The 11,771-nt window shown below is 42.3% G+C and overlaps 1 protein-coding gene across 2 annotated transcripts in view; it reads right to left on the bottom strand.

Annotated features, from left to right (window-relative positions):
- Positions 1-485: 485 nt before the first annotated feature.
- The window catches only part of NKD1 (NKD inhibitor of WNT signaling pathway 1), a 268,072-nt gene continuing 256,786 nt past the window's right edge, over positions 486-11,771 (bottom strand). For both annotated transcript variants that reach the window (XM_082062625.1, XM_082062626.1), the window contains 4 exons: positions 10,199-10,346; positions 9,337-9,421; positions 4,820-4,950; positions 486-4,073 (listed from right to left, as the gene is read on the bottom strand). In XM_082062625.1, the coding sequence (XP_081918751.1) occupies positions 3,499-4,073; positions 4,820-4,950; positions 9,337-9,421; positions 10,199-10,346 (939 nt within the window). In that variant the 3' untranslated portion in view covers positions 486-3,498. The remainder of the gene's footprint in view (positions 4,074-4,819; positions 4,951-9,336; positions 9,422-10,198; positions 10,347-11,771) is intronic.

The raw sequence follows: 11,771 nt of genomic DNA, 5'->3' as shown, positions 1-11,771 counted from the left end.
GGAGCTCAGCAATCCTTTACAAAAACCCGCCTTCCCAAAAATTGCAGCAGGTAGCAAAATCTTTTCAGTTGAAATTCTTTCAGCAAAGAAGGCACATTTGCGGATCGGCTTAGTTTTGCTGAATTGCTTTGTGTAAAACCAGAAAAACTAAGTGAAAGAGCTGGAGTTCGCATTTGAAATGACTTCATGTCACTCCATTTTACGTCTAAATAGTAACAATATACTCAACTTTGTTTTTTTTTTCTTGGAAATGAAATATTTTGTTTAACCAGGGACTAATCTATTTAAATTTTTGATTCAGCCACAATTTTGAGCGACTTAAAATAACATCTAAATATATTTTCTAAAGGTTCTCAGAATTAACGACAAGCTGAAAAAATCGGCTGCTCAACACAGGTCTAATAGGGGACGAGAAGTTTAACTTTGAAACGTGATAGTTTAACTATAAAACCAGAGCATATTCAGTCCATACCTTAATGGCCTGATCCTGTTCCCAAAAACGTTAATTAAGCTCTTTCATCAGCGGGGTCTGCGAGCACTGGCAGCAATTGCAATAAGCCCCTGAAATCCACAACAAGAAAAAGGAAATATACTTTCTGAACTAATAAAACTTTAATTAACAGGGGGTTCTCTTGGCACAGTTTTTGCTGTTAAATAAATAAAGCATTTAGTCAAAACCATCTATATTTACTATACAAAATACTGAAAAGCAAACATTTTTAAAAGATACGGAAATTTAGGGTTCTGTGAAAAGAAACTGTGCTACATGTTATTCACACTTAATACACGTAACACAACTGCAACACAGTATTTAGATGCTGCATGTCCATACATGGCTGGTGTAAGGTTGTGGTACGGGGATGCCACGTTATCACAAGGTATTCGCATTTCACAGAATCCGAGCAAGGTAGAATTTGTCTTTTGGATCTCCAGACACAATAAACCAAAAGAAATGGGTGCGAGGTCGCACGCACCGGCCCATTGTGATTTTGTTACCGGTGCTGTTATCTTTTCCAGCAAAACATCTGGGGCTGAGAGAGCCCCTTTGCTGCCCTTTCTGAAATCACACGAGTTTTCCAGCACGGCCTCTGCTTTTCAGCAACAATCTACATTAAAGGAATCGGCTGCGGAACGATTCTCACCTGCCCGTCTCTGTGGCACGTGCTGTACTGGAAAGAGAACAGCTGCCATTAAATCTTCCAACCCAATAGCATGGCATCCCTGCTCAGATGGAATGTACACGCGTGTGTTTGCATGCGCTATAACGTAAGTCACTTGAATACATCAGACTTTGTTAACACTATAATATAAATAAGCTTATTCCTTCTACTAGACATATAAATGCCTTATTTTTTTTGCAGTCCATAATTATATATACATTGAAAAAGAATGATACACAAGCAGCAAAAAAGGCTTAGACTAGAACAACTCAGTGGTAACTAACCAGATTTGTGGCCTTTTCATATTTTCGATACAGAAAATTCCGCATATAAATATTTTTGGACTTTAGGAATTTAAAAAATAAACAGAACAGTATAGTCGTCACACAGATCAAACACATTTTAAAAACACCTTGTCAGATTTAACAGAACACGCTGTTGACAGCTAGAAAAAAAGCAATAAAATAAACCAGATTTTTTGAAAGAGGACAAAAAGTCTAAACAATTGCTGATCCAGGGAGACAAGAGATGGACCTGGTTGCCATGAAGCAGCGATTCTATTCCAATTCCACAAGAAGGCAAAGCTTTCTGCTTTTCTTTAAAAGGTGATGTCTCCACGTTGTTAGAATGGACAAGATCCCTCAAAAACTGGTCAGCAGTAAAGCAACACCCTACTTGGGACCGGTCAAAACTCTAGTCAGGAAAACCCACCCGAATCGTAAAGGGTTTATAACAATGTGGGATAGATACATTTCACAATATGTATTATAGACAAAATACCACAACATTTAAAATAATTAAAACCTAAAGCAAATAGGTTTATAGAACAATGATGTTTCTATGTGAGGAGTTTTCTACTTTAAAGTTCCAACAGCAACGTAGGTGTTTCTCAGTCTCTTTCTACCTGCAAAATGGTGAACTGTACAAAACCCAACTGAATGTATATTATAAATCTGGGCCCCACAGAAAGTAAAACGTGAACGTACCGACCCTTTCGTTCACTTTTCCGATTTGCTTTTGACCTTCAAATTTCTCAGCAGCCAGTAAGGTCTTGTGAGTATGGTCTCATTCTCCTTCATGGAATGGAAGCCTTTCGACACACAAAAAGTAGAAGAGGCCAGAATGATTGCGAATGATGGGTTTTTTACATGTTGAATTGTCTCCAAAATGGGAGAAGCACAAATTGATAGGTGCTGGGAAAATTTAAATTGGAGGCACCTAAGAAAATGCCATGGCACATGTTTCTAAAAAGTCACTCTTGCGGAGAAAAGCAAAAAATTATGTTAATATTCAAACCACAGATTTCTAAAACACAACAAAATGTACCTGAGTGTGCATATTTATATATATATATATTTATATTTATATTTTATATATATTTGCCAACATTTAAAGTGAGAAAGTATATTTTCCTCAATTCTTTCTCAAAACAAAGAACTGTGGATTTAAACAAAACAAAACACCCAAGCGACCCCTCTCCTTCCCAAACCCCCACCGATGATGTGGCCCAAGCACTAAAGTCTAGTGATGCTTTTGAAAACCCCATTTCACATCCTCCTCTTTTCAAATGGTTACCCCAAACAGAACGGAGAGTAAGCAAGGGAAAAAAAAATAGAAGAAGTATATTTAAATATTACCCAGTATATAACAGACTGTACTTGTGTCAGTGAAGAAGAAAATAAAGTGTAAGTCATACAAATGTAGCTCTGTTGATAGGTATAGCTAATGTTTCCTTGTAATTATTAAGGTAATTTGAAAGGATGTGAACACAAACAGGCTACACGAATGCAGTATATTAAATCCCCGCCCCCCCATCGCACATTACAATCAATAAAAAGAAAATAAAATCTGAATAATACTAGAGGTAGCAGCTGTTTGTATTTTTCTGTTATTCTGAGTATCTCTGGAGTCCAACCCTTCGAACATTGCTCCCCAGATAAAAGGCTTGTGTGCGACCAGCCAACATACAGCAGACAGGTTCGCTAGACGTCTGCAAGAGTGTTTGAAGCATCTTTCCTACTACCGCCAAGTAGTACTTGTGAAGAAGTGCGTTGACGACCTGTATTAAATCACAGCTCAAAGAGCTATGGCTGTTTGCTGTTTTACAAGCCACTTAAAAAAAAAAAAGAATCCACAAGGTGTTTAAGTAAGCTATGTAGTTCCACAACATATAAATAGGGTAAGTTTCAAGAGTTCCATGTGACCTCTAAAATATATGCTAGCTGAATATTAATGGAGTAACAATAATATTAATCATAGTAATGCCTTAGTCCTGGTATCACAAGAACGCGTTTCCTTCATGTGGGATGATTCCTGGAGGATGTCGGTGGGATCTCTTCTATGTCTGGTAGAAGTGATGGTAGTGGTGGTGGTGCTCGTGGTGGTGGTGGTGTTCGTGTCTCTGTATCATTTGTCCAACTTGGCCTTCATATAAAATGACCGTGGGCAGGTCTCTCACATGTTCCTTCTCCACAACTGTCCCCGGAGACTGGAAGTTTTTGCACATTTGGTGATTCTCCTTCGCCCTCTGCTTATGCTTCTTGTGAAGCTGTTGGGACTGCAAGGGGAGGTAAGGAAGATTCTGGCCCACCCGTGCGCTCGGGGAAGCCACGGCCACGGGCGCCCCCGGAAAAGGTTTATTTCTGACCACCCTTCCAGGATGCACAGCGGCAACGTTCTTGCCCTGGGCCTTGGGAGACCTCACAAAGTGCTTGTTGGAGTCCTGGTTCCGCAGCCGCTGTTGGATTTCGGCAATCTTGGCGTACGAACTCTCAGCTAGATGGACGTGGCTCGGATCCACCACTTGAGATTTCCTATGGTGAGCGTGGAAGGTTTCGGGTTCATGAGAACGGGATCTGGTCTGATTCACAACGCGGCTTGGTGGGTCATGTTTTTGAGCTGCTGGAGGAGATCCTGGGAAATAACAAGCTGAGTTAGTCATCTAGTATTTCAAAGTTTTAATTAGTTGCATTCAGTTGGCAGGGATAGCATTATCAGCAGAGCGAGTTTTTCCTAAGGAAGTGAACGCAATTATAGCTGTCTAGTTTAATTACATTTAATCATCCTCACTAGTAAATAATATACACACAAATATGCATACGTATCTATATAAGAGAGTGAAAGTGTGCGTGTGTATGAAAGTCTTTACGTCACTTCCTCTTGGTCATCTATCTGAAATTCACCAAAATAACTGTGAGTGGAACAGTAAAATCTTGGCAGAGGACAGGGAAAGAGAGGAAATCCTAATTCATTTCATTTGAGGACAGAGCCAAAATTCCAGGTATGAAACCACATTCTCTGATTTTTGGGTCAGTCGTTGAGTACAAAATATGTGCGGGTATCATCTCGGAAACGAGCTCCAACATCCAAAAAACAGTCCTCGCCTCACCCATAGACTAAACTTCATAATTTAGCTGTAAAGATTGTTTTCCTAGGCTCACCTCCAAGCTTACCTACACAAACAGGTACTTCAAACCAGGCCTGCAGCATGTGAGCCACTGCGTTGTGATGCCACCTGGAGCAGTAATCACCTCACAGGACTCACAGTCATGTCAAGTCACTACAGACAAACCACGCAGGTTCATGATTCCCTGCCCCTGAGGTGGAACGTGCAACCGAACAAAGAAGAAAAGGTTGCAACATAAATGACCAAAAATTACCTGGCCCAAACTTCGATGTGTAGTTTTCTATTCCTGCAAGATCCAAATAGTGGTTTCTCCTTTCAATGTTCTCATCGACGCAATGGCGGTAGCACCCACTTTGCTCTGGGTTGTTCTCACTCTGGTGGTATCTGTCAGCAGGAAGCAAAATTACAGTTCAGCAGAACTTCTTTAAAGTTGTTATCAGCATCTGCAAACCAACAACTAATGGCCCCTTTGAAGTGACAGGAGTTGCTCACAAAGAAACAACAAACGCTTGAAATCCTGGATGACCGGATTTGCTCAGTTGATAGCCCAGAACTGCCTGTTCTTTCCCCTCATAAATCCCGCCCTGTGCTACAAAGCAAAGGAGGCTTTCAAATTGCATCGCACATGCAAAAACAAATAAAAACGCTCCTCGGGTTTATTACATTCTGTCTTAGGGCCAAACCATTCAGATGATTCTTTAATTTGGGGATGTCAAAGAAAACCTGCTGTTTGATTCATGACTGTTCCTGCTGCTGTGAGGACGCGCTGGGGTCAGTGTCAGACAAACACTCGGGTATCTGCTCCAGAAAGATGGGCCAGAGCACAGGGGCAGTAACTGGAGAGAGCCCGAGGAGAAAAGGGGTTGGCAGGACACCCAGAGACAACCGCTGCTTTCCAAAATACAATTAATACGGTCAGATCAGCCGCTGGCTTCAGCATCTCGACTCCTTTTCCTGCTCAGCTTTGCAATTTTATTTATAGCAGAACTATTTCCTGAGAATGAATATCTGAAATGCCATTCATTTATGAGGCAGAAAAAAAATCAGGCGGTTTACAGTATTGTAGCCCATAATGCTGAACAATTTAATTCAGCAATGTAAATGGATGTCTGCAGATATGAACAATATTTTCAATATAACAAAGAGGATAAGCAGAGAACTCCTGATTAAGTCACGGCCTGTCATTCAGGTAGCTCAGTCTCCAAGACCGCAAGACAGGCTTTGCTCTTTATGCGATTGCACTGATGTCAACTTAAGACCAGGATGTGTTGTTGTATCCCACACCAGCTGCTAAATCTGGGCTCTGCACTGCACAGTGCCCCGTACTCCGGTTTTAGTCTATTAACGCATCTCCGGGGGCGGCTGATCCCACGGAGCTCTGGCACAAACTGCTTTCCTGCTCTAGCGTGGTAGTTCGGGGCATTACAGACCTGGGTCCCCTGTGTCTCTGTCAGACACATGTCTGCAGTTCCTTTGATAAAAGCTGCAAGCCTTGACCTATCTGGAAGATCATTTCTGTTCTACTTTGATAGAGGGAGAGTCTTCTGAATGGAGGAGAGTCTGCCTGGAAAGCAGGAAAGCTTTAAAGACTCCGAGTCACCTTTGAACTCCAGAAGTGACATGGGGTACTGCCAAAAACGAGGGAATGGCCAGACAGTCTTTATTTTTTTGGATACATAGCCAGCTTGGTACCTTTCTTGCCTCAGACACACCTTTACGGGTTGTTACACTTTAGCAGGTCAACATAAAAGATGTCAGGGGCTGGAATGGACTGACTGAACTTGCCAGGCACGAACTGCCCACGGCAGCCACTCCGATCTGCTCACATGTGCTGAGCACAACGCACGGTTAACCCAGAGAAAACAGCCCTGGGCTTGATCCGGCTCAGTGAAGCAACACTCCACGCAGCACTATCTGTGGAAAATTCAGCTAACAGAGAACCTGTGCTTTCATTACTATAATAAATTCCATCTCTCATCAAGCCAGTGAAGAAAAACTACGCCAGTACCGCCACAGCCCTGCATTCTAATCGCTTTTTTACATGCGTGGTGACGTTCAACAATATTCATGCAAATATACAGTGAAGCAATTATGTAGTGATGAGAGATGTGCTCCACTGCCAAAGAGAGCTTTATGTACTTGTGAGAGGTGAAGTGTGCGGCAGTGGTGCCACAACACGGTCCTGCACACACACGGGAGGACACAGGCATGTGTCAGCCATGCACCAACTGCAAAAATATACAGTGGGGTTACCGGCTTTTGGTTTGTTTGTAAGTAAAAAAAGCATCTTCTTGAGTGTTTGTGGAGTGTATCAAAGCCCTTTCTAAAATCCCCAGGCTGCAGTGTCATCCTGAGGGTGACACACACGCAGGTGATGGGAACAAAGTGCAGGGTGCAGAAACGCCAGGACATCTCCCAAAAGCTGTGTTCACTGCTAAGTGTTCAAACCAGCCAGGGAGAAACCACTTTAGCATGAAAGAGAGAGAGAACGTGTATCAGTGGGTAACAGGAAGATGTTTTAGAGGCTGGTGTGCATCATATTTTTCCTGCTGCGCTAAATGAAATATAAACTGGAATGGCATGAAGATACCACCACCCGTTTTGCACCCGTTCCCCAGACAAGCTGGCTGGGAATCTGCTTGCTTGGTCTTGAAACTCCTATTAGCCCTACAGGGGAAAACTCCTGCTTGGAGCTTCCAGCAGATGAAAAATCTAATCCATCTATCTCCCACCTTCAGGATACAAACACTTCTTTCCATTTTATCTTGAATATTAATCACGTCTTGCCTAGAATTCCTAAGCGACTGGATTTGTGAAATGTGTGCACTTCTCACAAGTCCTCACTGCAGCTTTTACAGGGGAAACCTCTGCACGAACACCAGGAGATGCTGATGAGCCTCAGGGCACTTTCCTGAAGGTTGGCAATTTGGCCAGAGCGCACAAACATCCCCGCAACACACTCGGTGTCAGCAGGACATTATTTGTCCTGTCCACATTCAATCAGATGCAACAAAAGCTGTGGGGTGCTGCCAGCTGGCCGGGGGTGATCTGCTCCGCTCAGGACCCAGGTTTGTCCTGGCTGGGAAGCCTCGAACAAAAACGATGAGAAGGACAAATGCAGCAGAGTCAAGATCCCACCCCAACATCTGATGCCTGTGGATTTCAGTGGAAATGGCTGTTGTTCATAAAACATCTGCCAAACCAGGACTTTCAGGTCAATGGGAGGGGGACTTCAAGTTGAAAGGGGATTTTGCAATAGATTATCAAACAAAACCAGTCCATTAAATTCACACAGGGCAAATCTTTGCCAATGGACAGAGGGAATCAGAACGTCACATCTCAGGCAGCAGGCAAACCCACGCAGTATCCTTCAGTTCACAGAAGATTTTGTACAGAAGATCAGAAGTCATTTTGCTCTTCTTTTAATCTGAAATTTGATTGTGCTGGGATAAACCCACTGGGATAACTCACTCTATCCGGAAAAGGGAGGCACAGTTTTGTTGTCACTTTTAAAAAGACTGAATGCTCCTTCTCCTGATAAATTTACTATCTATTTGGACAAATATCACTAAATCCAAGGAAAGCCAAAAATTGATTATTATTATTATTTTTTAATTTGCAGCTGAAGAAACAAATGCAACTAATGATTCAATATCATTACTGGAGCATTTCAGCAAATGCTTCCCTCTGCCTTAGTGTGAAACATAAAATCCTAAACCAGATCAAACCTTCCCACAAAGATGAGCGGTTTGGAGCAACTAATCTACATTAAAATGAATCAAAATCACCTGCTTTTGAGTTGTTTTTGTATCCATTAAAATACCAAATTCAAGTATGTGGCTGAAAGATTAACATTTTTCCTAGCTATAAAAAAATCTAATACTTGAAAAACGCATTGCAAATGATTATCACACCCTTTGAAGTTCAGCGCAGGTAATATCTATCAGGTGGGTAGAGCTCATGATAACAGGGCAGATACACAGGATATACACGTTTTCAGAAGAAAAAAGCCTGTTATGAACTGGCATCCAAAATAATATTGTACATTCTGTTTGGGAAGAACTAAACCCCTTTTTTTATCTAATCTGTAGACGAGTGTGAAACCACTGCGCTTGTGCTTTATCAGCAATGGGCGCACTCTGGGTCGCATGGGTTGGATTCCATTGAAAGACAACAGAAAGGTATTTCTTCCAGTGGTGAAATGTATTCTGAAACTTATTAAAAAAATCATAAATTAAATTATCCCAACTTTCCTGCAAAATTTCATTAATTATAATGCTGCACACCCAGCGCCAGCTGAGAGCTGCGTCCTTTAGGAGGAAAGGTGGTTAAGGAGAAGCAGGTCTGGCTACACCCTGGTAAACGAGATCAAGGTAATAAAACTTGGAGCTAATGCGCTGAGCAGTGAAGAAGATGGGCCGGAAGGAGGACACAGAAAGGCAAGAGCTGGTCTCTAGCAAGATGAGAACATTTTAGGACACTTTGAGCCAAAAGGTTTTGCTACGAACTCCACTGGCACGCTCAAGATTTGCACATGGCAACTAAAAAGACGCTGGATGTCAAAGAGCCAAGAGAAGATGGAAATGTGAGTAACGGGCACTATGGATTTGCTTCTTTGGTTTTTGTTTTAATACACAAAGGAATCTGCTGATGGTTCCGCAGTGAAAAATCCAGTCGTACCTCTATTTCAACATAATATTTAAAAATAAAGCAAGCGAACTAGAAATGCGTGGTTGAGGTTTCCTGCGAGGCACCCAGGTTTTCCCTTACCTGAGCGCAGCCCGCTGCTTCTTCTCAGCGCTCCTCCCTTCTTCGGTCGCTTTGCTCTCCGCTCTGTGCCTGGCGCTCTGCACATCTGCCGACAACAGACAGGACATTAACTCCCCATTACTGCCCCTGCTGATCAGCACAACTAACACGCTACACACCGAATACAGCTTTGCTTGTGGGTAACATATCATTTTGTGTAGCCTTCTCCAAAGTGCCTTTATCCACGTGGCAGATTTTAGGCAGACGTTACCTTGACAGCAGGACATGGGTCAGGGTTGTGCTGCGAGCTGTGGGGCAGGTGAAATGGTGTAATTATGCTGATACAACTATTATTAGAGTGAATATAAGGTAAATAAGTCAGAGCGTAAGCCATTTTGTACTGGCGGACTCTGCCAATACAGAAAAATATGCCTTTTTAATGCACAGATTCATAAACATTACTTATGCTTATTTATTCTTACCCAGCAGCAGTGATAGCTATGCCCTTGCAGAAAACATTTTATACCACTACACCTGTTTCCACACAACCTGAGTGCTCTAACGTCAGCAGAGTTAATGTGGTACGAGACAAAAAGACCTTAAATCTGCCTTGCAGTACATAAAGACAGTTACACAACATACGGGTAATTGCGGCTGCCAAAAGGAAACAATCAATCAGGGGAGGGAACCCTAATTTGCTTAAGAGATGCTGAAAAGCAAGTAGGAAATTCTGCACCTGAGATACTACAACAGGTTCATGGGCTTTAAAATACCCATATAATTATTTGTCTTTAACTATATATTTATTTGCCAAAGCTGGATTTTCAAGGGGTTATTGATTTTCTTTTGTATTTTTTTCAAATGGCTGATGGCGCATCCTTACCCGTGTGATTTAACAAGATACTCCTCTTCTTCTGGCTGCCGTCTGGTGCCACAGTAAGCTTCACTCGCAGCGTTTTGCTGGAACTAGGAGAATGGTTGACTGAGGCATCGACCACCTCATAGATGGTGTGAAGCAAGCTGGTAATATCCTAGAGTCGGATTGAAACACAAAAAGACACACTTGTGAAAATGGTCTGAAACCCACAGCTTTGATACTTGCAATATTTTAGACTATTAAACACTGGAATATCCTCAGAGGTCACAAGAGCTGAACTTGCAAATAACCTTACAAGAAAGGATCCGTTTCTCTCTTCTGTTAACCCTTTTTTTTTCTAATGTAGACTGCAATATAACTCACAGACACAGAAGGGAATGACTCAAGCAGATCCATATCCTTCCTCACCAAGTGGTGTAAGATTTATGAAATGGGGCAAACCAGATCCAAACAATCATAAAAGCACAAGGCAATCAGGTTTCCCAAAGCGTCAATCAGCACAATTGTGTTCTGTCTTTTCTTTGGGTTCAACAGAACACAGGGATAACCATCCATACTAAAAATTGAGTTGACATGAGCAAAGCAAATACAGCAATTGAAGAAAATCTCAGACATCGCAGTCTTACTGTTTCTTGGGTTTTTTCTTGGGGTAGTTAAATGGTTGATTATATAGAGGAAAATCCATAAGAGAAGTGGCAGAACTGTAAACCTCAGAGGTCTGGAAATGAACGACGCCTGAATATGACTCTACCATATGCGTACTGGGGTCTTGCTTATTTTGCAGAATCCAAACCGGTTCTAAACTTACATTTTTGAACCGCTGAGAGTATCCAGTCAGGCCTGCTACAGAGCCTACCTCACACATCTCTTTGAAGGCAATGGGACGTGAACAAACGCTCACGTCTCACTGTATCCGAAAGAACATGACCCAGTTTTGACAAGCCAATTGTTTCAAACAGGGGAAACAGTGTTTAGTAGCTGGTGATGCTCAAAGGTCTCTCAGGTTGATGTAATCAGGTTCAGAGAACAGGGATTCCACTGAAATTCTCCTGGGCACCAACCCATGGCCAAGGCATGCTGAGCATTGCAGGCTACGCAGATCCCATTTGACGGGCGTCTGAGAATTTCTCCGTGCTGCTCTTCCTATCCCTCGAGCTATCCTAGTTCCTAAGCTCTTCCCAGAGGCTTCTGAGCACAAAGAAAATACCTAGATCATCCTTTGTTAAGTGCTGGTTCTGAGGATTAAGAGTCAGGTCTAAAAATATTCCAAACCTCTACAATTGCCCAGGGGTCCTGCCCGTAACAACAGCAGCTCCAAGTCTTGTATGTCCTAATGGGTCCCCGCACTTTAGTAGTCAATATACCACACAATCCTCATTATCTAACCAGCTTTAAATTTAAATTTCTACTCACACAGAATTTAGGGAAATACTGACCTCGTGGCCAGGACAAACGATTTTACAGTAGATGATTTCCCAGCTCAACGGGCACAAGGAACAACTAAATCCTAGAGTGCCCAGACTTCGTCTTAACATGTACCCTCTTTAACTTCTCCACACTCAGTGGAATTTCTCCAGAC

Source organism: Streptopelia decaocto (assembly GCF_964273445.1).
Source record: "Streptopelia decaocto genome assembly, chromosome: 11".
NCBI classification, from domain to species: Eukaryota; Metazoa; Chordata; class Aves; order Columbiformes; family Columbidae; genus Streptopelia; species Streptopelia decaocto.
The sequence above is the reverse complement of the archived record's forward strand: the minus strand, read 5'-3'. Positions and strand labels throughout refer to the sequence as shown.